At 40.0% G+C, this 25,582-nt stretch overlaps 1 protein-coding gene across 4 annotated transcripts in view; it reads right to left on the bottom strand.

Annotated features, from left to right (window-relative positions):
• Positions 1–127: 127 nt before the first annotated feature.
• Positions 128–25,582, bottom strand: part of USP48 (ubiquitin specific peptidase 48) — a 66,915-nt gene continuing 41,460 nt past the window's right edge. For all 4 annotated transcript variants that reach the window (XM_019938564.3, XM_019938565.3, XM_073794641.1 and 1 more), the window contains 13 exons: positions 24,301–24,372; positions 17,807–17,931; positions 17,522–17,644; positions 17,164–17,225; positions 16,788–16,898; positions 16,092–16,222; positions 15,654–15,760; positions 13,300–13,404; positions 9,532–9,687; positions 5,779–5,904; positions 4,185–4,233; positions 1,733–1,759; positions 128–670 (listed from right to left, as the gene is read on the bottom strand). In XM_019938564.3, the coding sequence (XP_019794123.1) occupies positions 648–670; positions 1,733–1,759; positions 4,185–4,233; positions 5,779–5,904; positions 9,532–9,687; positions 13,300–13,404; positions 15,654–15,760; positions 16,092–16,222; positions 16,788–16,898; positions 17,164–17,225; positions 17,522–17,644; positions 17,807–17,931; positions 24,301–24,372 (1,217 nt within the window). In that variant the 3' untranslated portion in view covers positions 128–647. The remainder of the gene's footprint in view (positions 671–1,732; positions 1,760–4,184; positions 4,234–5,778; positions 5,905–9,531; positions 9,688–13,299; positions 13,405–15,653; positions 15,761–16,091; positions 16,223–16,787; positions 16,899–17,163; positions 17,226–17,521; positions 17,645–17,806; positions 17,932–24,300; positions 24,373–25,582) is intronic.

The following is a 25,582-nucleotide window of genomic DNA, read 5'->3' as shown; positions in this document are numbered from 1 at the left end:
AGGAGACACGCAGGTGCACCCTCCTTTCCCAGCACCAAGTCAGAGACCAGCGGGCAGGATGTGAGGCAGGTGCACTGGAGCCGACACGGAGAGGAATCTACTCTGAAGACACTTTTCCACAATTACGGCAAGTTCTTCACTTTCATGCTTTATTGAAAGTAAAATATGAATCAAAGACAGGTATTGGTAAGCAGGTTATGTCTCTAAAGAATTACTTTTAGTTCAGAGCAGAATGTTGTCCCATCTACTGTGATACAAATCCTTTATGGACCAATGCATCTGGTATGAAACTCAAGCAAGGAAATATAACAGAACTTTTATTCCCTCCCGTGCCTATAAATCTCATATGTAAACATGATTTACTGATACTGCTACTAAACTTTTTCAGTCTTTACTTGCCCATTCCCCCCCCACCCCCCTTAAATATAAAATTTGAAACATTTCCTTCAAGTCTGATGGCCTTCAGTGCAATCTGCTTTATCTGACATAAGGCATTTGGGGACAGTCACTTTTGAATGGTTTTCTGCCTTGCGGAGGAGTCATGTAATGGTTTAATTCTTAAATCCACTTTTTCTGTAATGCCCTAACATGTCAAACTCCTCTTCCTTTCTGGTCATTTCTTAGCAGTCAGCAAATGTTCAAAAAGATTAATGTCCAAGAAGACCAGTACCTGGGAAAAGAAACACATGTGGAGGTACAGTTGTGAACTGCAAGGTAAGAGTTCATATATTCCATTTGCCAAGAACGCATCACCAACAGGGAATATCCAACTTAATAAATGAGCACAGAAGCCTTTTGACGTTGAAGGGTAAGAGAAAGTATCAGCAGACTCCAGGTTTTCCGCTAAAGCACCTTCCTGTTGAGAGCCGTGCGGCTGTTAGTTGTCTTCACACAAGTTCATCGCATTTTACTCATGCTTTCATTTGATGGCCATTTTGCATAAATAAATTTTTTGCTTTATGTTTTGTTGTAACCACATCAGGAGTTTCTGTGTAGTGGGAACGTGTAGACAAAAAGCCGCACTGAGAGGGAGGCTTTATTTAGGCCAGTAGCATGGCTCACTTGTTCGCTTTAGCAAAGAAACCCCGGTATTCGATTCAACCTCATTCTTGGGCAAAGTTGCAACCTGTCACGGACCTCTGGACTAGGACACATAGAATCAAACTGGCAACAGTTAAATCTGTAAATGTCAAAGGTCTGGATTCGACTATGTGCACAACTATAGTGGCCAAGATGTAGTAGAAGGCACTGCCGTTTATCCATTTAAAGTAATAATCCAAAAAATGCCTAATTCTAAATAGATCGATGAAACCTTTTCACTGAACCTAATATAATTCAGCAGATTCTTCTCCTCTAATTCTTATCAGTTACATACAAACTGTTTTGCTCTAAGATGGGACTGACAGGAGGAATTTGAAAAGGTTAAGTATAAAAATCAAAATGCCACCAGCTAATTCCCCAACTGCCCCCCCCCCGAAATGAGAAAGAAAAAGCAGAATGGACATCTGGAAGTAGATACGTCTATCACACAGGCCCTATTTGAGGCCTGAGGCCTGAGTGCTGATACAGATAATGAAGAAGCTTGAATAAAAAATGCATTTAACTAAAATTAATTTCAGTCATGAGACTCAGATTGAATTAAATTTTAAAATCAAATCATAGGCTTCACTTTAATAGAAAATTAGAGTATGACTCTGACATTCATGAACAAAACGTGACAAATGTAACTTACCTTTAAACCCTTCTTCTGGCATACACACTGGAAGGAAAAAAACAGAATTCCAAATTGAAAAGATTGTCACTACCGACAGTAATAAGTTCACTTCAATGCCTAAAGACGAAAAGTTTAAAATAACTTTTAATTACCTTATTCACCAATAAACATTACCTTTGAAGTTATAGATAATAATCAAATGAAAATCTTTCTCTTTGTTTTTATTTTATCAAAGCAATACATATGCATCACTCAAAAGACAAATACTGGGAGAACAAGGGTTATAACTGGAGCCAACATTCTGCATGATGGGGGGAGGGGCTGGAGAAAACCATGTGGCCATCGCCCTCTCTCCCCCTCCGCCTCCCATTCCCACACTCTAGAAGGAACCACTTTCAGCCCTTGCAGCCACTTCTGGTATTTAACCTCTGTATTTCTAAATAACATGCTTATATTGCTAATTCATAATTTTAGATACTATCTAATAATTTCACGGAAAGAAAAATTTAGTTCTTCTCCCACCTCTTACATACCACCTGCCCCCGGAACCCATCCTCCTGAAAGTGACATTTTTTGCTAAGCTAATCTCCAATGTTTACATTATTTTTTATTACATAATACTGCTCACAGTTGAACTCCCTGGTGTACCTTGGTTACAGTTCCTGTCTGGTATGACTTTGTCTTTCTGGGGTTGGTAACTGCTGCATTATTTATGTGTTTCATTTTCTCTGTACTATCTCCAATTCAAGTGTAAACTCTGAAAGAGCTGTAAACCTCAAGACAGCCATCTATCACTTCCACTCTTCCCAGGGGACATCCTTTGCCAAAGCCTGCATCCCACTGCTCCAATCTGGATCGGGTGTGCTCAGCACCTGCTGCAGAGCTTCCGTCCTGGAATTTCCCCCTCACCAGCTTCTAGGGCATCTATTCCTATGCTGGATCCATGTTTTTGGGTTCCACTGTTTTCTTTTTTTTTTTTCTTTTTTTTTTTGTGGTACGCGGGCCTCTCACTGTTGTGGCCTCTCCCGTTGCGGAGCACAGGCTCCGGACGCGCAGGCTCAGCGGCCATGGCTCACGGGCCCAGCCGCTCCGCGGCATGTGGGATCTTCCCGGACCGGGGCACGAACCCGCGTCCCCTGCATCAGCAGGCGGACTCTCAACCACTGCGCCACCAGGGAAGCCCTGTTGACTTCTTTCTTGATTTACTCTCTCATTTAACAGAGCACACCCTCCCAGAGTATCTCAGCAAACGGTGTGTGTGAGAAATTTGAGGTCTTACATTCAAAGAGCCATCAAGTGTGAAGTTAAAATAAAGTCTGTCTAGTTACAGAATTCTAGATTCAAACTCACTCTTCCTCAGAATCTTGTGGGCACTGGTCCATTAGTTTGTCTTCCTGACTCTTCATCCTGTGAATGTGGTTTTTCCTTCCATACCTCTAGATGCTTTTCGGGTCTTCTTATCCCTAGATTTATACTTTATTGTACCAGGCCCTTGGTGCACCCATTTTTAATTTTCATGAATTATTTTCTATTCTCTGAATGTTCCTTACACATAGACTATTTTGCTCTTTCTCTCGTATTGTTTATAGTTAATTTTTAAGCTTTCTTATTCTTCCTGTGTTGTCTATTTTCTCTGGGCTCCTTTTTTTTCTGTCTGTTGACTGACGTCTTTTGGTTTCATGCTCTTTGCTCAACTGTCTGGTGCTCTCTAGCTGTCCATTTCCACCTATTTAAGTGTGAGGTACTAAACAGATGTCTAAAAACTGTTCGGTGGGCAGTGGTGGGCTTAACCCAAGGGTACCTGGGAGATGAAACAGTCTTTAAAAATATACGTAGGCTGTTTTCTTGAATTGCCCATTTCCCCAGAGGATCATCCCTTCCCTCGACTATGGGAGGTAAGGGATGGGCTGCCAGTATTTGAAGAAAGAGCTGGTGGGTGATCTCCCTGTTTGGTAGGTAATGGGCCTCATTATCACCCTTCTAGGTTAATTTCTTCAAAGAGCTGAAACACAAACTCTACAGGTTGAGAAGAGGCAGTGACATGAGGGAAGGGCTGTGAGGATCTGCAAGGTAGTGAGCTAACTGCTTCTCATACAGCTTCCAACCGGCCTTTAGGTTTAGACCTCACTCTTACGCTCAAAGGCACCTAGGGCATCCAATTCCTCTGTACCTGTCTGAGGTTCTGCAATTTGAATTAGCTTTGCTTTTTGTTGACCTCTTTCACCTGCAGGCTTACATTCATTTGTTTCCTATGGTAAATTAGTACTGTTTTTCTCCACTTTCTAAATTTTCATAGATATCGTTCTTACTAAGATCTTTTCAGAGCAATAATGTAAGATTCTACCTTAACATGTAGAAGCTCTGTTCAAGTTTAAAAGTAAAAGCACTGTAGACGAAAGCATCAGTAACTATAATCCCACCTTCCTTTAACAAGTTCCTCAACAAATTCCCAAAACAAGTTGGTCTTTACCTTGCATGACATCATCCATTGCAGCATAATCTGCAATTGGTTCATCAGCCTAGAAAACAAATGAAAACAATTCAAAACCACAAGGGAGTGGAAGCCAGTAGGAGGATAACGTCCCACCCACCTCACACGAAAGGCTGGTCCCGAGCCCACCAGTGTGTTGCTCCAAGACACAAATACAAACACTGTCCAGTGGAAAACAGGGTTCAAACCAGAGCTGGCAATGTCCAGGATTAACAAAGGATGCCTTGTCAATGGTGGGTCTAGACTCAATACCCTGATAACCGCACAGACTGCACATTGGATGTGGCACTGTCTTCCTGCTCCTCAAATACCTTTAGATGCAGAAAGGTTCAGATACCCTGAGTTACTAAACACTGATCTAACTGATATGACTTAAGGTGCCAGTGATGACAGCGTGAGTTGGCAGAAATCAAGTCCGAATGGTCCTCTAAAAATGCCAATTAGGTTAAAAATACATTTTCATCCCGCCTCAACATCAAGCAACAAATGCCCACGTCCTTGTTAAGGCAGAAGCCAGCACTGAGTCTGAGCTTGCGGTGGGATTAGCTACAAGGGCCAAGAGGACAATGTCCAATATGGACTCTAGCTGCCCATCTGAAGTACAAAAGCTTTAATTACACAGGCTGTTTCTAGGATTTTACACAGCGTCCTTAGGATTCAGCAAACCAAAGAGGCTTTCAAAATAATTCCACAGAACCTACAGTTCCAAGAAAAGCAAACAGGAAGGGGGTAGGTAGCAGGATGAGGGGTGTGTGTGTGTGTGTGTGGGGTAGATATGGGCCTGCATCATCATTTCCAGGGGGTAGGTAGCAGGGTGAGGGTGTGTGTGTGTGTGTGTGTGTGTAGGGGTGTGTGTGTGTAGGGGTAGATATGGGTCTGCATGACCACTTCCAGGGCCTAACTTTATCTGACCAGAATTGAGGCTCTACGGTATGAAAAACGTATTTCACAGTTCAAAACCTGAAAAATATTCCATCACATCATGCAGGGGGCATGCTTCTAGCCATAAAGAAACAAAAGAGGCAAAGGAAAGTGACAAAATCAGGCCCTGAGGGAAGGCAGGGTTGGTCTAAAGAGGGTGGTTGAATGATTCTTCTTCTGTGACAAAGTCTCAGAAGCCCCTACTTTCTAAAACACACCTACCTCTCCTAAATCCATTCTTCCCCAAAGCCAATTTCCATACCCTGGACAAGAATCCCATTAAGCCAACCAAAAGTATTTTGACTATTGTGGCCAAGACTTGTGTCTTATGTCCGTTTCCTGTACTTATGAGGAAAGGTGGAGATGCTTTAATAGTAGAAATATGGTTAAGTAATTCGCTGATCCAAAAGTTACGGAGGAGGTTAAATCTAGATTATTTTAAACAAGAATTATTAAACCCCACAAGACCCAATGATGTTGTGACCTCCTCTAAGTCTCTCAGGGCTCATCCAGAGATGGAGAATGTAGAGGCCAGCAAAACTCTCATAGCAGAAGCTTCTTACCACACCCTGCCGAGAACCTGAGGTAACTGTAACGACCACTGCACGCGGTTTACACATGAGAATCCCTCAGGTAAAGAGCTGTTACCTACCTTTAACAAAATGACAGATTCGGGAATGACGCCAAGGGTTCCGAGGGTGGCACAGTCATCACTTAAAATCTTTCCATCAATTGACAGATTCTGGTCAAAAGGAGCAACTGAAAATGCATGCATGATCTGTGCCAATATAAAGGAAACAAAGTTTGTGTAAAGCAAAACACTGAGACTTATACCCTATTTGAAGAAATAATGCATAGATTCTGAGGGCAAAATAAAAGACTTCAGAATACAAAAGATACAACAGTTTACAGTCAGCTCGCTTGCTAAATTCCTATTGAGACTCTAATTCCAATACATCTGAGAACATTCTTAGGAGGCCTGATAGAGAATTAGGAGACAATTATACCCACAGGACCTTGTCTTCTGCATCTTACCACCTCTCCACGGGCTGGGGTGCGGAGAAAACAAAGGAGCAGAAGGTGGGGCTGGGCTGACAGCTCCTCTGGTAATAAGGCTTGAGCAAGGCCGTCACTGTCACTCCTATCATGCCCAGGTTCCACATCGTTTTAATAACCAAGTCAATTCCAAATTCTTTCATAAGACCATCTCTAAATTAACCAGAAGGCTATCTGGACTCTTCTCGTTTTGATCCCCTTAGTGAGCAGCCGGACTACAAAATTCAGCCATTGGGCCTGTCACATATTCTTAGACCGAGTCTTGCCTCTAGGAACCAGAATATGAATTTCTTAAGGGTAGGGGCCATATACTCCAGCCCAGTTCTAACCAAGTCTTAAAAGTTGAATACATTCAGAAAGACTATTGTGCATAATACTTAAACATTGTTTTCAAATTCAGAAAAATTTTTATCACGTCCAGGGAGTAAATACCAGTGCGAAGTAAGGAGGAGTTGGGCTCAGAGAGGCACACATAGGTACCCTTCAATGATACGTTCTAATTCTTCACTTGGGTGTATTCTAGAGTATTCATTTTATTATGCTGCATAACTGAGTGCCATACTCCTTGAATATGTTCCATTACATGCATCTCATTACACCAATATCCATGTTACAGGGAAACCATTCTACCCTTTTATGCACTCTATTCCTCTACTCTTTGAAAAATCTGGAAAGACAAAACAAGCAGCCCTGAACCAACTGTGTATATGATTGGGCCCAAGAGCTTTCCAGCTGGGAAGACTGTGACCAGAAAAGTGATTTTAATAATAGTACACAGGTAAATAACAACAGGGATAACAACACTGGCCTCCTCCCTAACTGTTAGGCCAGGTTCATAATTGGACTTCTCAAAAGGACATCAGGCTCTCAGAAGCAAGCAGAGACTGATTAAACAGGGATCTGTAGCTACAGTGCAGTGACATCATCAACGATCTGTGTATGAAGCAATGAGCCTATTTCTGGTACATGAGAAGTAACGACGGGACAGTTCTACCGAAGGCAGCCCAGCACACGGGCATCAGGCAGAGGCAACAGCCCCAGTCAGTAAATATGACCCATGAAGAAGAAAGCACAGTTACAGAGGAAGTGTCTGATACCAACTTAATGTGGGCAATGTCACAGCTGCATGACTGTAGGAATGCTAGTTCACACGCCTAAGTGGGATGCACAGGGTCTTTGCACCACCACACAACATTGGACCAACCGCAAATACCTCTAGACACGAGTTCCATCTCTGAGGGGTGGAGGCTCATATTTTATATTTTGAGTGCACAGACAAGGACATTTCAATTCATTCAGCAACTCATGAAGATTTATCACACCATGTGCTGACTACCGTGCTAGGTACTGGAAATACAAAGTGAATAATCCCACCCCGGAGAGGTCGAGAGGACAAAACCAAGCAGTGAAGATGGTGGCAGAAAGTACACATTGCTCCTAGCGGAGCACACAGAAAGGAGCAGTTAGCTGTGTGGCTGAAGGCCAAGACAGGTTTTGCAGAAAAGATGTTGTGAAAGATGAACAGTGCTTACTAGTGAGGAGAAAACGGTATTTCAGAATGAGGGAACAGGCCAAAGGCATGGAGGCCTGTGCCCTGTATAATAATAATTCATAAACCGTAAGTGCTAGGAGAATGCTTCAGAAGAATTAACATTCTATAGGTCTGTTTAACAAGCGGGCGCAGCACTGTGGATCTGTGGGGCATAAAAGGAACAATGAAAACTCTGTTCCTACAAGGTGAGCGGCTCCATGCTGCTTGCCACGGGGGTGTGAGTGTGTGGCTGAAATAAGGAAATGCAATAAGGAAAATTCCCTCCTTTCTAAAGCAAGCAATACTACCCACTCAAAACCTCTCTTTGGGAAAATGGAATAAGACAATTAAACACCAAGCATATTCCGAGAAAGGAGATGGATAAATTGTACTTTATGGCCTCATAGGTGGATGAATTAAGCAACTATAAATGGGTGTAGTTGCCATCCTATTAACTTGGAAATGTAGTATACCCTAGAGGACAGGCTCCATGAAACATAAAAAAAATGCACTACATGCTTAAAAAGTCACCCCCCACCACCGGCTGAGGCTCACATGCACGCCCACCACAAGCTCTAACAGTGCTCAGGCTGCTGGGCAAAAAGGTCCCATCTAGTGGGAGCTTTCGAAGCTACCACCACGGATCACTGAAGGGAAATTACACTTCACTGCCCTTTCTTTGGACTGTTTAGATCACAGTGGTCCTCGAAGCCAGGACGGGAGATGAGAGGAGGGACACGGCAAAGGAGCCATCCAAGGAGAGCGCGTTTGGGGGCTGTCCTGTGAACAGCTGCTGCCTTCTAGCAACTCATTTGTGCAGGTAACATGCTCACAGACAGAGGTTATTTCTGCTGACTTTTGATTTATTCTTTAAAAAGGGTAGTCCACAATAAAAAGCAGCACAGGCTTTGAAAATGTCTTTATCCACAGGGGCTCTTTTTGTAATTTAAAGGTTTTGAATGTTCGAGGTTTACCACTGACAGGCAGAACGCCGGTGATAGAAACAAGCTTTCTCAGATGTAAAAGCTACAATAACAGAGTAAAGCTATCAGGCCAACACATTTATTTTCAGAGCCATGGGTTCAACCAAGGGAAATACTGTTCCCGGGACAATCTGGAACACATCACACCCTCAAAGGAAGCCTATACTTTTGCCTCAATTACAACGATAAGTATCAGCAGTGAGGGAAAATGCAGAACCAGTAAACCAGGCCGCATGAAAGCAGCAGAGAGGGAAATTCGGTCAACTTCTGGGATCCGTATCAGTGACTAAAACAGATAAGAGGCCAGATTTTTTTTCATGTACATCTTGAATTTATCAGCCTCTTTTTCCTGGGTTTTGAGATGTCCCATTGGCATGCTCATTTATAGTACTTTAGTATTGCTACCAGGAAACAACAGTATCGTGAGGCATTTTCATAATGCATCCACTGTGTTGATGTGCAAAAGCAATGGAGGGGGCGGGGGGGATAGAGTGGGAACGATCTAAAATGAACCTCCAGAAAGAACCACCTCAACACGTAACAAGTTAAATGGCTCTCGACATTTCTCATTATTATTGGAAAGCTACTCAGAACCTGCTCAAGTTTTCAGAATCCCCAAAATACTTTTCATCTTCACAGAAAGATTCTTGGCTTATTTTGAAAACTTTGAAACTCTTTCTAAAGAAAGAGTTATTTTAATTTGGTGACCCTGCAAGCATTATTCTAAACTCATAAAAGCCCTCTCTCAATGGCCTAATACTTAGGTGCAAAGCAGAAACTCGGGAAGGTCCTCCAAGTTCAGAGCATAATTAAACAAATGCTATATTCTCCTCACCTGAATTTTCAATTCTTTTAATGTTTGATTAGCAGAAACAAGAAGAGCTTTTTCACCACGAACTTTCCTATGTCGCATACTCCGCCGAATAACTTGCTTTTGGTAGGCTATATAATTTTGATGGGATATCTTTTGCCGCTTTGTTCCTCCATTGCTCTATAATAAAGATCCGAACAAAAAGAAAGCACTGAAATTACCCACACTGTGACCCGTGCTCATAAAGTTCATCAGGCAAGCAAAAGCAATGTATTTATCAGACTGTTAACCATTTGAAATTCAATATCAACAGTGAATAGGAACTCGCTGGAGGTTCTTAGCAGGCTCAGACAAAACTGAAAAAATTAAACGACAAAATACACTTCTAACTGCATATAAGCTCCAGGATTTTAAAATGTATGTACTATAAAAAGGAGATTTAAAAGCAAAATAAGTTTGACCTTAGAAAGACACAATTATGATAAACCGAAAAATTTTTAGGATTATTAAATTTAATCCAGTCAGTGTCAAAAGGGAAAGAAAGGGGTGCGGAGGCAGGATAACTGTTCTGGATAACAGTCTAAACTGATACAAAACAATGCATATCTTAATTGTATGCTGGTTTGAGGAGGGAACATTGCTTCAGACACATTTGGGATAGGTGAAGAAATCTGAGGTTGGGTAAACAGGACACAGTCTTTACTGATAAGTTGGTTTAAGAACTTGGAGGTGGAATGCCATGATGTGCACAATTTACCTAAAGATGGTTCAGCAAAAAGTACAGGCATATATATGGGTATATACTATATATTGTACCAGCCTTTTATAGACGAGAACCAAGTATCTTTCTACAATACTCCAATAAATGCCTCATCAAGAGGTTAACAGTCAAGATTATTCTGCTAACCAGGACAGGGAATGAATGAAACAAGATTTTTAAAATAATCTTTTCCCCTGGTTTAATTAAATCTGGATGAGGTAACCCCCAGGCTCTGCCTCTGGTTTCCGAGACTGTCACTGAGTGTCAGGTGTGCATAATCAGAGCGGTTTAGGGGTCATTATGGACACAGATGCCACCCACGCATCACCAATGGAGCTCCAGAGATTTACAAAGCAGAGAGGATCAGGGGGTAAACAGAAGAGCGTTTGTTCAGGGTGATAGGCCACTGGCTAGGTGCTACACAACGCTAGATTCAGCTCTAGCTGTGCATCTGAAGAGGCACACAGGTGATTCTAACATAAGAAACAAGGTGGGAGTTAAAAAAAAAAATTCATGACACATTTTTCTCAATCTCAACTATTCAAGAAAAGGTGAAATTGGACCTAAATTTCACAATTAGGAATATAAGGGAAAATATCTACAACCTAAAATTTTACTTCAGAAATATAAAACACAACCAAATAACAAAGCCCTGAACATTAAGCAAGATATATTTTTTAATGGGTCTAAAAGCCTTTCCCAGAATTTCTTTTAAATCCACAGAATTTAAATTGAACTTATCTGACAAAAAGCAATCCACTGGTTTTAGAAGGCTTTCAATTACCTAAGTAATATCCAATACTGGGTACATTATTAACCTAAATTGTAGATAAGGTCAAAGTCAAAGGAACTGGGTTGATCTAGCTTAGAGAAAAGAGGAAAGGGGATTTGTTCATTTCCATTAAGGACAAATAGAAATGCATCATTTTATATTACAGGGATTTAAAACAGCAATTACAGAAGCTTTGTATTGAGATAGTGCAACGTATTACAAAGAAAAGATTTGAGGAGGCCGACATTCTGAAAACTCTTGACATTCTTCTGGGACCAACTACTCTTTTCAAAACGGAAGGTTACACCTTTTTTGCAAGACAAAAATGTTTAAAACATTCTAGAGTATACAACAATGAGAAGGAAGACAAAAGAAAGTACAAAAAATAATTATGTCATAAAAAACAATGTTCCCCAACAAATATTCTCTATCGTATTTATAAAAGTGAAATCTGTTGTCATCTGCATCTGAGGAACAGAACAGCAATTTAAAAATTGCTGTGGGTATGACAATAATAGGTAAAACCAGACATTAAAACAGTTAAAGTTCCCAAAAATCGAAATCACTTGAAAACGTTTTTAAAAGTTTTCTAAATAACTCTTAGGCTGAAAAGTAAAGCTTGAAATGACAGAAATAAGGACAGTAAGAACACAGATATATATCTAGCTTTACAAACTTATTTACAAAGTTTACCAGAAGAATAGGGATTCCCAATTGATTATTACACCATACTCCCACTAATAAACAAACTACCAATAAACTACCATGGTACTGCTGGCCAAGCAAATGAAAGAGAATGGAGTCCTAAATCAGGATGGACACAAACACTTCTATTTAAAATATATCAATGGAAAAAGCAAATACACTAGCTTGTAGATCTGACTTGAAAAATGGACTGTAGAGGAGATGGGAACATAAAACAAGTCGACAACAAACAAGGTTTGTTATGTTTGCAAACTCCTATTCAAGAGACATATTACTTAACTCAATAATCTCAAAAACCATCCCGAGGAACAGAAGGCATACCTGTACATAAATTTTAATGAGGGCATTATTTATTATAGGAAAATATCCCCACAAAACTGAAAACCTACATCCCTATAAAATGCATGGATTTGGTTAGCACTGGGACAAGGGGGCCCTCCAAGGCTGAGGGACTGAAACACAAATTTGGGAGGAGTGGCTGATCACGGTCGGCAGCGCCTGACTTTATTCTTCCAAAGGTGTTTTAAAATCAACAAATGCTGACATATCTCTTTATGCCAGTTGGGAAGCTACAAGTAACATCTTCCTCAGGGAGACCAAGATTCAAGTCAAGAGTGCTTTTCAGACTTTCTTAATCACAGTTGAAAATGAAGTAACAGTATCAGTATGTATACACAGAGAGGCCAAGAAACCCAGATAATCTCTGCTCTGTAACAGATACAGCAGACGGCCATTTTATCACTTTCATTCCTTCAGGGAGGATGCTAACCATAATCCGACTACACTATTTTTTAGTAGTAAAGAAAGAACACAAATATCTCTAATTAGTTAATTAAAGCTAAACTCTAATTAGAGTAGAAATTCCATGAATTTAAGGTAAATCTAGAATATTCTGGTGTATAATGGTCTGACTTTTTGAGAAGCTAAACTTATCTACATCATATATCAACCAAACATATGCCCACATTATTTCCTGTTCTTGACATTTTTCTCCAACATCACTGTGAACATGCAGGATATAATCAAGCAACCAAATAAAAGGGGGTAGAAATACCGTAACAAAATACACAGAAAATAGGTAATTTTAATAGAAGAAAAATGAAAGACTAATGCCGATTCTAGTAATTTGCCTAACATGGAAGAGACCCGAAAGTCTCTTCTATAAACTCCAATATTATAAAGGCTACTGTGTGTTTTCCTTGTAGTCAGGGAATCTGAGTTTAATAATTTTTTCATACACAAAGATTCCATGATTAAGCAACAAGCCAAGACATGGGTTAGTTTAAGTTTTCTTTCCAGGTAAAAAGTGAATCATTTCAGTATATTTTAGCCTTTCTGGCTTAATAGCACATAGTAACTGTAGAGTAATGTAGCCCATGGCTTTTCTGAGAAATCAGGGCAGCTACAGCATGCTACCCAATGCAGGAAAGCGGGAAAAAAAGGGGTCCTGAGAACCGACATCCTGCATAGGCTACGCAGAGATGTCCAAGAGCTTAGAGTGACCGCTCTCAGAACAGCAAAAGGTGCAACAATGAAGAGCAGCTTCAACACATACTTGATTAAAATCTGGATCTTTTTCTCCATCCGGTTTAGCTTCTTCCTTATCCTCCTCTGTTTCAGAACTACTCACATTTAGCTCTGGAGCTGAATCCTTCATCACCTGAATGCGTCAGGAAAAGACAGAAAAGTAGGTCAGACCCTAGGAAGGCGAGCTATGGAGGTTGTGGGGCTTTAAAAATTTTTTTTTTTAAATACATTTATTTATCTATCTTTGGTTGCGTTGGGTCTTCGTTGCTGCATGCGGGCTTTCTCTAGTTGTGGCGAACGGGGGCTACTCTTTGTTGCAGTGTGCGGGCTTCTCATTGTGGTGGCTTCTCTTTGTTGTGGAGAACAGGCTCTAGGCGCGTGGGCTTCAGTAGTTGTGGCACACGGGCTCTGGAGTTGTGGCTCGCGTGCTCTGGAGCGCAGGCTCAGTAGTTGTGGCACACGGGCTTAGTTGCTCTGTAGCATGTGGGATCTTCCCAGACTAGGGCTCCAACCCGTGTCCCCTGCATTGGCAGGCAGATTCTCAACCACTGTGCCACCAGGGAAGCCCAGCTGTGGGGCTTTGACTGGCCACCTTTATCAAGAGGAAGCACACCTTTTTCAATGGTGGGGTAATAGATCAGATAGAGGATCAAGACTCAAGGGCTCTCTCTCTTTTCTGTGCTCTTTTAACATGTTAGTTCTTACCCTATGATTTATTCTTGTATTTAATGTGTTTGCCATAAATGTAAGCGGTCTCTGCAGAACAGTTATCAGATTTTACAATGATGTTATTTTGTAGAAGTTCAAAATTGCTCTACATTTTCCCTAGTACACTGATCGTCAAGCCTTTTCAAGTTCAGACAGGAGTCCCAATGCTCCTTGAGACTGAGAAAATGAAGGATGGATGAAATACTGCTATCAAACTAAAAAATAATAATAAAACTTTACCTAAATTGGATACTATTTTGTACTAGATACCAATATATACATGCACTAATAGGTACAAAAGATATAAGAAAATTCTAGGGGAAAAATTGAGACATTTTTACTCAACTTCATTTTCTCAGCAAATTAGGAAATGAGGCCTTAATTCAACTTGTGAAGCAAAACCCTAGACCATTAGAGCATAATTTGTAAGTTACCCTTCTAAAATAATGCGTTTGGTAACTATCATCAAATAAAACACATTCTATTTTGTCTTTAATTCCCAAAACCTTGGAATCAAATTAACAAGATGTCCAGAGATATAGGTCAGGATCTAACCTAAGAGCCATTCCTAATATGGTGAAAATGCTCCAAAAACAATCCACAGCAACACCCCTGCTCCCAAATTATACCCAAATCTGTCCACTTCACCTACCCTTTAATAGATAAAAAAAAATGCAAGAGGCTCTAAACTGGCCGTCCTTCTTTCCGTTATGCCCTTACCAACTCCAAACACAATGGCCAGGGTGACTTTTTGAAAGCATAAATGAGAACACACCATGACCTCTCTTGAAACTCCAGTGGCTTACATCTACGCTTAGACTAAGATGCCAAATCCTTGGTGTGATGTATAAAGGCCGATAAATTTTGATCCCTCATCACCTATCACTTTCCCTCCTTGGAAGAAACTTCTCTCTAGACCAGTGCTGTCCACTGTGGTAGCCAGAGGTGACACATGGCTATTTAAATTAAAGTGAATTAAAAACTCAGTTCCTCAAGTCACCCTAGACACATTTCAGTGCTCCACAGTCAAATGCGGCTAATGGCTACGGTGTAGATACAGAACATCTCCATCACTGCAGAAAGCTCCACTGGGCAGTGCTGCTCTAGATACAACTTACTCTGTTGCTTGAGCACATTAGGCTTACGGTTTTGCCTGCACTACACGTCACAGGCTGACTCTCTGACAGTTAATGCTTAGGTAAAACAACTCCTCCTCTGACGTACCTTTCATACCCATGCCCTATCTAACAATGCACCTCCGCCTCTATCCATCTCTCGCTTTACTTTGCTAGATTTCCTTCAAAATACTTGTTCTTGTCTGAAATTATCTTATGAATTTATGGGCTTATTCTTGATCTACCTCACTAGGTACAAATATTCTTGACGGTAGGTAACTTCTCTGTCTTCTGCACCACCTGTATCCCCAGCACCAAGACCATTCCTAGCACACGGCTGACACTCAATCAATACTTGTGTTTCGATTAATAACTGACTAGATCCACATAAATCACATAACTATTCCTTTTCAGTTCTAGTCCAATGGCTCCGCCTGCACAATCCCCTCCCACCAAAAAAAAAATAAGGCAACCCTAGGCCATCCTCAGTGAAAATCCAACAGCAAGTCAAAAGGCAAGCTTGATCATTACTAGGCACGACCACAAGAGGGACTGGTACCTTCTTATTATCCACGACTTTATGGACGTAGATGGTGGCTTGAGTGTATTCACGCAGGTCCCTCTGCTGTTGACACAATAACCCTTCTCTACATTCTGGACAGAGTTCTTTAAAAAAAAAATAGCAGTGGTTGAGGAATTACTGTCAAAGAATGAAAGATCTAAAAGAACATATCAAAGTTACCAGAGTGTATTCATCAAAATATTACTCATATTTTCTGTTAACCGTTGTATTCTATTGTATGCAAATAAGGAAATCCATTTACTGTCGACAAACATACTAATAATGAGGTAATTATGTGATACTTCCCATCTGCGGAATATACTTTGGAACACCACATGATCTTTAAGTAGAAAATACAATATTGACATACTCTTTCCTTCCCCCTTAAAACGCCAACTTTTAACTACATAAACCAAGAGCGATATGAAAACTTACTAGGCTCAGAAATATACTGTGTTTCTGAAAGGTCTGCATCTCCTCCTTCAGTTCTCATGATTTTAATTACATGATCCACGACAAAGAGCTTTTGTATCATTTGCCACTCACTGGGCCATATGAGAGCTATACTGTGCAAAAAAACACAACATGCTTTAAGACACAAGGACATACTCCATCTCTAAACCAGAATTATCAAAACCAATATTTAATACGAATAAATTAAGAAGGAAAAGATACATCAACAAGGAACAGTAGTTTTTTCATACAAAAAAATGTTACAACAGCAGTAAAACAAAATGGACTGAAGTTATCAATACATGGATCAACATGGCTAAACCTCGAAAACTGAAGTTGAGTAAAGAACTTAGCTACAGGGGGATAAATTCTATATGATGTAACCTAGAGGCACTGTCCTGGGTACCAGCAGCTTGGAAGGAGAAAGCAGGGCTCCAGGAAGGAGAAGGGAGGAACAAGAGCAAGGCAGCCTCAGGCAGCCTCTTGATTTTTATGGAGAAGCAGTCTTTTTTTTTTTTAAAGGCTAGTGCTCCACCTAGCAGAGAATACCAGAGGAAATAACCCCACAATTCAAACAGATTCTTAAAACAGACTCTTTATGTCAGACGAGAAACTTCCTAAACACGTTCTATTAATCACTAGAAGAAAAAAAAAATCACATGAAGAGAAGAAACTCACAGTTTAGAATCTTCTTTGGTCATGGAAGCAAATGTAAACATGAGTCCCCCGTGAGGACACAGAAGAGCACTGTTTCCAACTGATGACACAGGACTACACCTTGTAGGTTTTCTACTCAAATGAAACAAGGAGGATCAATATACTTCACTATTGCATGACTAAAGAGAAGATTTTTTTATGATGATTATTTTTAAATTAGAGATATATTTTAATGATAGTAATTAATGTGTTTCTCAGGATTATTCATTTAGATTATTAGAAAATAAAACTTTCAGTATATGCTAGTAAAAGTAAGGTACTACGATCAGGATCCATGAATTCTTAAAAATAATAAAATCAACAATAAAAAAGGAAATAGAAAATTTTTGGTATATACCTAACAAATTTTCGCCATTCTTCTACAAAGAACTGTGACACAATGTAGAGGACATCCGTGTCCTAGAATAGAAAAATCAGACGAAAGTATCCATTAATTCACTGCATTCTTAACCTAAATCCTATAGGGAAAATGTCTCCATATACTGTGGTTTTCCTCTTTCAAGCTTCATAAATAAAATGGAAATACAGCCCTCTACCAAGCAACCAGAACTAAGAGTAAAATCCCCGGGATAAGAAAACTATACAAATGAGAATTAGAGAAGCTCTCAGTTGTTCTGAAACCACTGTTCATCAGGAATTTGGCAAGGGTCTTACAAAGGTGAGATGAATTCTATCCCTTGTGGGAATCATTATACCTCTGGCCAGTTACTGAGACATGGTCTGTTTTTGTCCTGGAACAAATTTGGAAGAGAAGTCTTTTGCTCATTTGCAATCATCTTATGCAAGGCTTCATTTTCTTCTCCTTCTCTTTCTAAAATCTGAAAGAGAAGGAAGCAGGAAGCAATCAACCATCTCCTGCTGACAGCACAGGACCTGCCTCCTCCCTAACCCCTACCAAGAGTGCATGTCAATTCTCCTGGGAAGTCAATCCAGGGAGGTGGCATTATAATTTCCACAGATGTCAGGACAGCGTGCAGCACCTTGCACTGTGAACAGCATTCTTTGTAACTTGGAAACTCGGGAGCCTTTGGGAAGTACTGCTGCAGTTTGCTCCAAGCCTCTTTAGAAACAAGCCTTCTTTCATTTTCAGATATGCATAACTCCCCTAAGTCAAAAAGGGCGGGGGGGGGGGGCCGGAGTAGAGAGAAAAGGTTAAAAAAAAAATCAATATATACCCTCCAAAAATCTATTTTATATTTCTTAAACTTAAGACAAATTTGTAGGGCCTCTTTTCCTTCTGTTCTAAAGTACTGTAATTCTCTCTTTCCTTAGTTTCAAAGTCTCTAAATTTTTAGTTTCATCTAATTCTAAAGAAGCCAGCCATTCCTTTGTCCTTAATCTAGGCCTTTCTTCCTACCAGTGAAGGAAGCACTAAAAGGGCTTCCAGGGATCCTGGTGTCCCTGTGCCACCCCAGGGGTTGTTTAACAGTATTTCGTCTGTATTTCATCTCCGCCCACATTCAAATGCCACGATTTCCTGCAGGATGTATTTTCTCCGTTTTACCTTATTACTTTACTAAATTCATCCCGAATTGAAATGCTATTTTCAACGTTGTGTGAGACTCACGCTTAAATAGTAAAGCAATCTACTGTTCAATCGTAAAACCATCTCCAGTCGATTGACTATTACTACTGCAAACACCCTGAACCCCGTGGATCTTTAAAGATCCTAGAAGAGAATAAGCAGAGTGCTAGTCACCACTACCCTTCATTTCCTCTGAAGATCACAGGAACGCCCAGATGGCAGTGACCCTCAATCTCAGCAGCCCCTCCTTGGCTGACTGATACTTCCAGCATTTCAGGCCCTTTCTCCTCACTCAACCCCTCACTGTGCTTGTGGCTCCAGTTTCTATTGCTTCAGCTGTTCCCAATAGATAATTCGTGAACTGCATATAGTACCTATATGGTTCTTTACCCAGAAAACCATCTTTAAGTTTCCAAAGGAAAATGTGTTTCTACCCCCATTCGCAAGATACTTGCATGTTTACATGAGTAAAAAAGCCAGGGGCTTTCTAAATGCAGTATCCTGATTCTTTGCTTTATGTGTTTTATAACAATAAATAAACCAAGAATCAGAGAAATTAATACACCCAGGGTCACCACAACTGGTGGATAATGGAGCTAGGATATGAAACCAGACCTCTCTCATCTAAACCCCATAATTTCTAATGCCTCAAAATGCATCTTCTTAACTTCCATCCGTCACCTCTTATTGAGCTTTGACTGATCCTAAGAAATGATTACTTTGCTTTAATATACTTATTACCAGAGAAAATAGATCACAATGTAAAAATTAACTTTATTTCTGAGTAGGCTGTTAACAAATTTCCTCTGAGGTTATGAAAACTTACTTTAAAATGCTATCCTGGGGCTTCCCTGGTGGCACAGTGGTTAAGAATCCGCTTGCCAATGCAGGGGACACGGGTTCGAGCCCTGGTCCGGGAAGATCCCACATGCCACGGAGCAACTAACCCCGTGAACCACAACTACTGAGCCTGCGCTCTAGAGCCCGCGTGCCACAAGCCCTTGCTCCGCAACAAGAGAAGCCACCGCGATGAGAAGCCTGTGCACCTCATCGAAGAGTGGCTCCCACTCGCCGCAACTAGAGAAAGCCTGCGCACAGCAACGAAGACCCAATACAGCCAAAAATTAATTAATTAATTAATTAATTTAAAAAAAAGAAAAGAAAGAAAGAACTCCAGGGCAATTATACTTTTTAAGTGGTTTCCTTTTTTTTTTTTTTTTTTTAAAGGGACCGTTCCTCTGTATACATATGTTATAACCCAATCTGGTTCATAAAGGGAGAATATAGGAAACAATAATGCAAATACACAAACACATATTTTAAACAGGATTCCACAGACTCTCTGGATACACTGCCTCTTGTTTTGATGTAAGGTTGCTTTTACTTTATGACTGGCTGTATTGTAAGATGTGCATTACTCAGGTAATTAGAGAAGAACGCAAGTTTATTTCTAAAATCAGCAATGTATCTTAATAAGTCACTTCACTGCAGTCAGAAATTAAATACTGCAGTCAATATTAAATACTTCCAAGTCAGTATTAATCAGAAAGTCCTCTACTCTACCCCTAGTCATGTTTCTAAATTTAGTTTCACATCATTTTAATAACTACCATGATTTAATGTATCTGAATAGTTCGACCTCACCACAATAAACTTTTACTTGTGACATATGAATTTTTAGAAATTAGACTTGTATCCTGCAATATATAACATTGCTTCTTAAATCTTAAAAGAAAGCCAATAAACTAAAATCATTTTGTAAGCAACATCTCCCAATACAAGATCAAACTAGTCATGAGAGATTGAATTCACCAAACATAATTCGATAACCTAATCCCCAAAGATTCTTCTGGTAAAAATAGAAATCTAGTTAACAATGAGTTTAGATTCTGGATAAATCCCCTCCCCGACAAAATCTAGTTCAAACTCTAATACTTTGGGGGCACACAATATCCAAAGAACTTGTAAAAAAATAAACTAAAAAACTGCTTTTTTAACTGCTCAGCTGCTTAGTAAACAGGTATAATAAACAAGGTAGTTAAGGAAGTTGTTAACCATTAAATGAATATAAAATGAAATGGATAAGAAAGCCTGATGGATAAGGAATATCTGCAGTAAATGCTAAACATTATGATAGTAGCCAATCATATAATGGAATATATAATCCATTATTAATTCACACAAAATCCATGATAAATATACACAGGCTTTAGAATATAAAAATGCAAACATGGACTTCCAGATAAAAATGTTTTTTTCTTTCTTTTTTTTTTTGCGGTACGCGGGCCTCTCACCGTCACAGAGCACAGGCTCCGGACGCGCAAGCCCAGCGGCCATGGCTCACAGGCCCAGCCGCCCCGCGGCACGTGGGATCCTCCCGGACTGGGGCACAGACCCGCGTCCCCTGCATCGGCAGGCGGACTCCCACCCACTGCGCCACCAGGGAAGCCTGATAAAAATGTTTTAAAACTGCATTTACTTCCAGTTCCTCCTGAAACACCATTAAACCACAGTAAGGGGACCTTTTCTAAAGATACAAAATCATAATGATGGATAAAAGAAAACAGATGGGACAACAGGAACAAATATTTTAGAAGCTGAAAGGTGGATGGATAAGACAAGAAAAATGAATTCTAAGCTGACAAAAGAAGTAACCCAATTTACTACACATTAACCCACTTACTACACAGAACTGGCCCCACAAATCCAGGAATTAGGGGTACCCAGAAGAGAACAGACTAAAAGACTATCTAAGAGGCAGTTAAAATTCTGAGTTGCCCTTCTATACACCCTACAGATACCTGTGCCCGCTATCCACAAAAGACAACACAAGCTTCTCTGATGATATAAAACCTAAGGCCTCTGCACTGGGGGACACAAAGCTGAGATAAGAGGTAGTGCGCTGAGATGCGGATAAGTGAATGTTTCCATACAGAATGCAGAGACTCCCAAGCCCTCCTCTTTACAGCCCTGGAAGTGACAGCCAGCTCTGCATTTTCCAGGCAGGAGAATGAAAGATCCTTATGGAGAAATCTGAGCAGTCCAAGAAGGGATAATCAAAGTGAGAATTCTCCAGTGAAATGGCCCAGCCAGGACACCCAAACAGGGAAGCTGGCAGTCCCCTGCCCTCACACATGTGCATGGCTTCCACAGAACCCCCCGAGCAATAAATGAATTAGGACCTGCACAGGGTGAGGTGTCACGATGCTGTGGACAGAGATCTTAACAAGCTACCAAAAGTGGAAGGGACAAAAACTGCCTAAGAAGGGCTTTGGACAAATGGTACATTGAAAGATACAGTAAGTCCTTCAAATTTTCAAAGAAAAAGAATTTCAGACAATTATATAACTAGGTGAAACCTATGCATTAAGTGTGGTACCCTTTAGCAAACGACTCTCACCTCTCTGTGCCTCCGTTTACTTACTCATCAGTACAATCGGTACACTAGTAATACTGACCTTTCAGGGTTGTTGTGTAGATTAACTGAGTTAATATCTATACACTTAGAAAACTACTAGGCACAAGGTAAACATTTGATAAATGTCTATCATCTGTTTGCTATGACGACCATCACAACATCTCAGGAACAAGTTTTAATATAAACCTAAAGAGTGGGGTAGGTTTTAAGTGAAGTCCCGTATCCTGCACCTGTGGACATGGTACACTGACAGGTGACGTCCGCAAAAGCAAGAGTTGAGAACTATGCTTTTTAAATGCAAGATAACAAGGTACAGCAACAAAATTCCACTGAGCTGCAGATCAAGCTAGAAGATGTAAAAAAAATAGCTCATCTACAATTTCTGACAAGCTGAGGGGAGCAGCATAAGTCCTGAAATCACTTTCAGCTCTGCCATGCTTTCTAGTCAAAACTGTAAAACTAAAATGACAAGATGAGAGAGGTGGGCTGAGACCAAATGTCAGTGAACGAAGGAGGAAGACAGTCTGAGTTCTGGCATTGTTTCACTCTGCTAAGCAGCACCAAGCATGAAAACTTAGTATTTTACTACAGATTCCTCAACTCTCAAAATGGAGGCACTTATGCTATGTGCACATCTATGCTACAAATGTTAAAAAAAAAAAAAAAAAAATCCACATCCCAGGATGACCCTTCACCCCCACTTCCTAGTTCTGTAGCCGGTAAATGAGAATGCCACTCAGCTAGTGAAGTGCAGTGAGATTGTGTCCAGAAAGACAGGCACACAAATACAACTCAGGTGACAACTACTATCACCAGCACCACCAGGACTCTCCATAAAAAACCACTAGTGTGGGGACTTCCTTGGCGGTCCAGTGGTTAAGAGTCTGTACTTCCACTGCAAGGGGCGCAGGTTTGATCCCTGGTTGAGGAACTAAGATGCCGCATGCCGCGCCACACTGGTGTGAATGAGGGGAAGGGTGAGGCATCATGTATGGGTTCATAATGAGGCAATGAAGTAAGAACTAAAATAAGGAATTTATTGGGACCAACAAGAAGTCTGAGTATTAGGCTCAGGCATAAAACTGAATGAAATAATGCCATTTGCAGCAACATGAATAGATCTAGAGATTATCATATTAAGTGAAGTCAGAGAGATAAATACCATGATATCACTCATATATGGAATCTAAAAAAGAATTATACAAATGAACTTATTTACAAAACAGAAATAGACTCACCAACAGAAAACAAACTTAGAGTTACCAAAGGGGATGGTGGAGGGGGAATAAATTAGGAGTTTGGGATTAGCAGATATACACTGCTATATATAAAACAGATGAACAAGGACCTACTGTATAGCACAGGGAACTACACTCAATATCTTATAATAACCTGTAACGGAAAAGAATCTGAAAAACAATACATATATGTATAACTGAATCAATTTGCTGTACACATGAAACTACTACAACATAGTAATTAACTATACTTCAACTAAAAAAAAGAATTCTGAGTATTAGCAATACATTAGCACACAACAAGAAATGCAAACGTGTTAACAGATTCATCACTGACATCCCAGCTTCTCTGGGCCCAATTTTTCTCAAGGTGGAGTTAGAAAAAAAAAAAGTGTGAGTGGGGAACTTATACAGTAGAAGACTTTGAGAAGTAGACACCATTTTGGCTTTCAGAGGGCTGACAGAATGGCAAACCATGTGTCATATATAAGGAGTCCCTCTCAAAAAAAGTTATTTCAAATGAGCACTCACTAAAACCAAATAAACACATAAACAAATATTCAGGATTAATAAGGATTAGGAAATTATTATTAAGAATATATAGTACACAGTAGCTAAGAAACTAAACCAGAAATAGCCCTAAGAAGAATATACAAATGCTGTTTTCGAAGTGTTCGAATTTGGACAAAGACACAGACACATAAATGGGAAATAACTGAAATTCTTTTCCTTCAAGCTCAGAAAACCCTTCAATGTGACAAGTGACAATAAGTTTCTTCACTAAAATATGGGGAGGGCTCCCCTGGTGGCGCAGTGGTTGAGAGTCCGCCTGCCGACGCAGGGGACACGGGTTCATGCCCCAGTCCGGGAAGATCCCACATGCCACGGAGCAGCTGGGCCCGTGAGCCATGGCCGCTGAGCCTGCGCATCCGGAGCCTGTGCTCCGCAACGGGAGAGGCCACAGCAGTGAGAGGCCCGCGTACCGCAGAAAAAATATAAAAATAAAAAAATAAAATAAAATAAAATATGGGGAAATTCTATTATTTTACATTTTTTTTGCGAGGACAGAGGGAAATGTGTGAGAGGCATTGGCTTGAAAGTAGGCAGTAGAAGCTAACAGCTGAACAGGGCAAGAGAATAGAAACATTAGGATCATGAGCAGTTTAGAAAACCAGTTGCTCTACCATGGCTGCCGTATTAGGGCCTGAGCTCTTGAGTGTAAAATATTTAACAAAATATACATGATATGCTAAAGTAAGGCTAACAACAGAAGTTTTACATTATCTAGCTTACCATGTGGGCACAGAATGTCTTCGTTAAAATTTAATTCTTCCTCCTCCTCTTTTCTTTCTTCCTTTGATTCATCTAATCAAAAGAAATACAGATAATAACTCTTCTACTGTTGTATTTAAATTTCAAAGTAGCAAAGATACTACTCTACACAATTTCAAACACAGAAAACTTTAAAACATTTTAAAAATTAGACCCAAGTGATTCGGCACAGTCCTGCTAAGAAGTGTTTCATTTCTTTCCCTTAAAGGAAAGAAAAATTTCTGAACGGCAGTTTTGCTTTTTAAGGATTGGGGTTATGCAAGAAAATATGCATTTTTTCAAACTGAAAAACAGTTTACATATCCTTCCATCAATTCTAGTCAAGGTATTCAGATTACTGTGTCATAAACCAGGATAATCATCTACATGTCATGTCACTTTCATCCATCAATTCTTTAGGGAAGAACAGAAAACTTTAGAAGGCTAATGAAATAAGGATTTAACATTTCATGTCAAACATATATAATTTAAAAAAATTTTTTTAAATATATATATAATTAAAACTTTCCTTTTCCTATTAACAGTTCTCTTTCAACATCTGCTTCTCCTACTTGTCTACACTGTGACACTTGCCAGTTTGTACTTGTGTGTACCAGTGAACAGGATCAAATAGAAGAAGTCCTAAGTAGCAGGATATTAGAATTCTTCTTCATGGATTTTCCAGGTTAAGGACATAACAGACTTTTAATACACTTAATATACATAAAGAATATTTACTAATCATTAAAAAGCTTAAGCAAAGAAATGGGCAAAGGAAAGACATGACCAGATAACTCTGTCTCCTGCCTGTTCGTCTGTGTCTCTCTCTCTCTCTGTCACATAATGTGAAAATTAGGCAAAGAAGTAGGTACAAGGACACATTTCCTGCATCTGTGTTTACATACTAATTGTAAAAAACTGAAATAGGTTAAATATATATATATTCATACAATGAAATGTAGCTGCTAAATTTTTAAAAACTGTTTTGGTAAAGGATGATGCACAACTGTGCCAATAACAAGCACCATTATAAAAAGCCACTATTTACAGTAATTATACCTGGTGGAAAGGCTTTTTTTACTTTGTTACTTCTACTCTGCTTCAAGCTTTTAAAATCTTTGAATGGAGGACGGGGGAGAAGAGGAGCATTTTACTCTGAAAGCGACATGAAAAATGTGTTTAAGCTAGGACATCAAGGCATTTTCTATTATGGCATCCAACTTCCCTTAAAATGAAGGGTGTCACTGGAATCTAGAACATGACA

Source organism: Tursiops truncatus, chromosome 1, assembly GCF_011762595.2.
Source record: "Tursiops truncatus isolate mTurTru1 chromosome 1, mTurTru1.mat.Y, whole genome shotgun sequence".
NCBI classification, from domain to species: Eukaryota; Metazoa; Chordata; class Mammalia; order Artiodactyla; family Delphinidae; genus Tursiops; species Tursiops truncatus.
Note: the sequence above shows the minus strand (reverse complement) of the source record. Positions and strands in the feature narration are given on the sequence as shown.